At 45.2% G+C, this 5121-nt stretch overlaps 1 protein-coding gene across 1 annotated transcript; it reads left to right on the top strand.

Annotated features, from left to right (window-relative positions):
• The first annotated feature begins 215 nt into the window (after positions 1–215).
• On the top strand, positions 216–3707 carry LOC139181511 (uncharacterized). Its single transcript, XM_070785033.1, has 3 exons — positions 216–1191; positions 1945–2143; positions 3117–3707. The coding sequence occupies exons 1-2, from the start codon at positions 216–218 to the stop codon at positions 2100–2102; spliced, it is 1134 nt and encodes a 377-aa protein (XP_070641134.1). The 3' UTR covers positions 2103–2143; positions 3117–3707.
• The last annotated feature ends 1414 nt before the right edge of the window (positions 3708–5121 follow it).

The raw sequence follows: 5121 nt of genomic DNA, 5'->3' as shown, positions 1-5121 counted from the left end.
CACTCCAGTACTCTTGCCTGGAGGATCCCAGGGATGGGGGAGCCCTGGTGGGCTGCCATCTATGGGGTCGCACAGAGTCGGACACGACTGAAGCAACTTAGCAGCAGCAGCAGCAGCAATGGAAAGGAAGGGACTCCTGTGGGCTCAAAGTATGACCTGGTGCTGGAAGGCTTGCATGCAATCTGAAAGCCTTGATCACTCATTGGACGGCAGTCATGCCAATCCTGGCCTCCTGGCAAATGAGCTTAGAGCTGGCGCTGGAGGAAGTGGTCGCGGTTGACCCTTCCAGCTCCACCTACCGTCGCCAGCCCATCAGGGTCTTTCCCGCCTTGACTGCGGTCAGCTCAGCTTCGTTCTTGGTGGGCCAGTCTGTGGGCCACCCCCTCACCATTCCTGTTGTGGGGCCCACACCAGCAACTCGCAGACTCCTGTTCCCTGTGCAGCCGACGTCTCTGCTTTCCCACCCCCACCCTGCGGTCCCACTGCCAACAGCGTCTCCTCAGCGCAACGCTCAGCCCGGCGGCCGCCATCTTCCCCACAGACATCACTGCAGGACGATCGCTGTCTGGCACGTCTCTCCTGCCATGTCTGCCACAGAGGAGCACGACTGGATCCCAGGTGGCCCGGAGAGAGCTGGTGGTGGGGCGGGCCGCGACCCCAGTCTCCTTGGGGTCCAAGCATCTGCTTGCGAGGGGACGGAAGGAGTCGAGGAGGCCACGGCTCTTCTGGCTTCCTTGGAGGTCTCCAGAGCCCTTCCCGGGGAGCAGGGTTGGCCACAGGCCACAGTGGAAGAGGAATGTGGTAGAGAGCCGTTAGAGGAGTCGGAGATGGAGGAAGATGTAGAGATGCAGGAGGACAAGGAAGAGGGTGAGATCGATTTCGAGTTGGAGGACGTGGAGGAGGAGGAGCACCTGTCTGGAGAGGGCAAGGAAGAGGAGGACGAGAATGAGCAGGAGGGTGCGGCAGTGGTTGCAGGCCTTGGATTCTGCATGGATACGTTTGGGCCCCTGTTCCAGGGTCACCTCGACTCCTTTCTATGCAATTTCCGTAACAACAGACATGTCCTGTTCTGGCCTCACGCTGACCGCCTGATGGCCAGGGGCTGCTCCCAGCCACGCTCGGACGCTGGAGAAGGTCCGGTGCCTCCTCAGGAGCAGGAAGACCTGGGAGAGGGAGGCAGAGTCTTGCAGGGTGAGTACCCACTGGAGGGCGATACACCCTGGGAGCTGTGGGATCCTGCGGAGGGGGTTGCATCCTAGAAGACAAAGGAACCAGCAGTGGAGGCCGAGTTCTGGGCGAGGAAGCCCTGACTGCTGCCTCTGAGACCGGGAGGCTGAGGCCTGTGATCCCGGAGGGGCTGAGGCGGGCAAGTGGTGGCTGAGCCTTCAGGCCCTTGTGGGGCCATTGAGCTCAAAGGCAGGTAGGTCTCTAGCAGTCACACAGTGGGTCAGAACTCTCAAAAACCTCCGGGCACAATTTACACAAGTGGAAGCCCAGTTCTGGAGACCTTCATGGTCTCGAGAAACAGCATTCTGCCTTCTCCCAACCTAGAGGCAAACAAGTGGCATCCCTCCCTGTTGGTCAACGGCTTTAACAAATGTGAATATTTTTGGTAGGAGGATCTGAGAAAATGATGACATAGCACAGGGGCACTTTTCAGCGATTGAGGAATCTGTGAGCATCCCCATAGAATTTGTCTTTAAGTCAAACATTTTTTCCCATTGAAATTCCGACACACACGTACAAAATGGTATCAGTATCAAATGATTCGGATCCCTTCTCCACAGGGGCCAGAAATAATCAGAGAGATCTGTATACCGATCTACTGGAAAGAGGGGAAAAACGTTTGTGAACATTGTCAAGCAGCAGACATGATGGGGGGCTAGAAATGTATCCAGGTATTATTTGTTGTTTCTTTCATTAAACCTATTTCTCTTCTCTCAGGCCTAGACTCTGCTGCTGGTTTTAAGTTGGGATATTTTCCCTGCCAACTTTTGACCCCAATGTCTGCATCATTCTGCCCTAATGATGAGGGTGAGGATCAGTATGAAAACACTGATGAAGAGGAAGAGGATGGAAATGAAAAACCTGAAGGACTCTAAATGGATGTGGTCTCAGCAAAGAGCAGCTCTGGATAATACAGGTATTGTTGTATAGGCTTTCGTACGACATAACCATTCCTGACACATACCTGTTACTAACAGCTTTATATTTTTAATTTTTCTTCTGTAAAGTAAATAAGAAAATTGTTGAGATTTAATTTTGGAAAAACAGTTTATTTTTAGTAATGTATTCTAGATAATGTAGGAGGCAGTATGTTCTGAAATGTATTTCATTTATAGCCACAAGTCCTTTGTCCTGTAGCTTTAAGTCTACTATAGTTGGTGAATTTATCAGACCTGGAAATGGAGACCAGTGCTTGTTTAGAGAATAGTCACCAGAAGCAGCAGCTAAAGTGACTAGGCCATGCATTAGCTGTGTCATCATCACCTGGCCACAGAATTGTAGTCTCGTGTACTGACGATGACTTTGAGAAAGCGATTCCTTACAAAGTAGTAAGATGTTAAGGGTTTCAAGAGAACTGCATTTCAGGATTAATTCACAAATATTAGTTCAATTTATATTTTTTTATTCAAAAGAAAAGAAAACTAATCTCAGTATTATTTTTGGTTGTCACTGAAGTGGTAATTATATCTTTGTTTCTCTTTCCTCTATTCATTCATCTTTGAGTCTCTCTCACTCACTCTCTCACTCTTTCTTAGTTTTCATGCATGTGGATGTTTGATAAAGCCTCATCCTCGTTTTACACATGTGGAAACTGAAGGTCTGGAAATATAAGGGATTGATGATTTGTGCAAGGGAACACTAGTTTTTTAGGGGGAATGACTTATTTAAATCACAGTGTGGCCTTTCAAGGAATCAGCAAGCATTTATAGTGGTGGGCAAGAGGGAGATAAGTATTGCATGAGCAATGATGTGCACCCTGATCACCAAGGGTCTGGGTTACAAGAAGAAAACATTAAGAAAATAGATGTACATAGTGTTGACTCATATTTAGAAAGTCACTGCATGTTATTGAGGTACAATTGTTAACTGGCTCTTATTTCATCCTACAGTGGGAAGGCATAGAAAAAGCAGACAGCAAAAGAAAAGATGAATCTGTTCTTCATGGATATTCTTGTTTACATTAGCCTGAAATACTAATTTTGTTTCAAAGTTTCAATGCCCCAAAGTGATACCAACTACTGACATCTGACTTTACTCTTACCTTTTACAGATAATTTGATAGTATTGTTCACATTGGAAATAAAAGCTTGTTTGAAAGTAATAAGCCGTAGTTGTTTTTTTTTTTTTTTTTCACATAAATACCACTGATTCAAATCTATCATTGTTCAGTTTATTTTGGCCCACCTTACTGTCACTGAAAGGGATTTCTTTCTGCTATTTGTCAAGCCTGTTTTAAATCCTTTTATTGCAGCCCCAAATAAATTAAAATATAAGATTGTAAATAATTTGTGGGATGGTGCCCTAGCCTCTACTCTATTTTATTGAAAGGAACTGATGGATGACCTAGCTTCCCTGGAACAGCAGCATCAGCATCAGCTGGAAACTTGTTTGCAATGCACATTCTCAGACCCTGCTCCAGACCTACTGAGTTGGAAATTCTGAGGGTAGGCCGCTAGCCATCAGGGTTTTACAGTCCTCCAGCTGCTACTGAAGCACATTGAAGTTTCAGAACCACTGCTTTAGAGCAGTGGGGGAAAGGTTTGCTACACCCACTGCAGGATCATCCTTAACTCACTGACTTGGTACTGCTGCAGGTAAACTAAACAGGGTGGTAAGATCTGGACTTAGGAAGACACTAGAATTCTCAGGGGCTTGAGACACAAAGAGGGGTGTGTTAGTGTCCTAAGGTTACCGTAACAAATTGCCACAAACCAGATGGCTTAAAACAACAGAAATACATTCTCAGTTCTGGAGGCCAGAAGTCTGAGGTCAAGGTATCAGCAAGGGTGGTCCCTTCCAGAGGCTCTGAGGGAGAATCTGTTTCATGCCTCTCTCCTGGTTTCTGGTGGTTGCTGTCAGTCGTTGGCATCTCCATCGTCACATAGCGTTTTCCCCTGTCTGTTTCTTTGTCCTTTCTCTTCTCATAAGGATATCAGTCATACTGAATTAAAGACCCACCCTAATCCAGTATGACCTCATCTTAACTGTTACACCTGCAAATATCCTAGTTCCAAAGAATGTCACATTTACAGGTTCAAGGGGTAAAACTTCAACATATCTTTTTAGGGGGACAAAATACAGCTTATAGCATGGGGCAAAGATTCAGGGGTGGAAGCGACAGATAGATAAAGGGTAAAGGGTACCCTTCTGAAAGGGTAAAGGCATTATGATACCATACATATGTGAAGTTTAAAAAGATGCAACAGTTCTTATATTGATTATAGGTTCATATATTTGTAGTAAAAGGTATACATAGGAGTGATGCATACATATGTAGCATGCAGAAAGGTGTGTATGAAAACAATAACCTTATTTAGGACAGTGGTTAAATCTTATTCAATAGAGGGAGAATTCAACTGGGGAGAGGTATAATGGGTTTAAATTTTATTTGTAATCTTTTGTTTTTAAGATGAGCGATGTTTGCATGGGTGTAGTAATCTCTGTACCTTTGTCTAGGTCTGAAATATCACCTCTAAAGAAAATTGAAAGGCAAAATGGGCCTAATATCTGGAACTTACTGAAGGAAAACTGTAAAGTGCTATTTGAGCAGAGTAGAGAGGATCAGAGGAGAGTACCAGGGGTTTGGGGTAGAAGGCCTTATTTCTGTATTTAGTTCAGGCCACTTGAATGCTCGCTAGTTAGCAGCAATACCTTTTCCTATTTTCTGTGCTAGTTCATCTCATATCCTTGAGTATATGAACATTATTTATTAATGTTACTCCCCGACTCCCTAAAGTGTGAGCTTCTGAACTTATAGGCTTCTATTCGTCTCTTCTAAAGCATTGTAGTTTCTTCTTCATAGGTGCTTGATAAGGTTTGTTAAAGTGAAGTTAGTATAAGGTATCCACAGCCCTTTTCCATGACTCTGGTTTTGTCATTTAAAAATGTATTATC

Source organism: Bos indicus, chromosome X, assembly GCF_029378745.1.
Source record: "Bos indicus isolate NIAB-ARS_2022 breed Sahiwal x Tharparkar chromosome X, NIAB-ARS_B.indTharparkar_mat_pri_1.0, whole genome shotgun sequence".
NCBI lineage: Eukaryota > Metazoa > Chordata > Mammalia > Artiodactyla > Bovidae > Bos > Bos indicus.
This window is presented reverse-complemented; position numbering and strand designations above follow the sequence as displayed.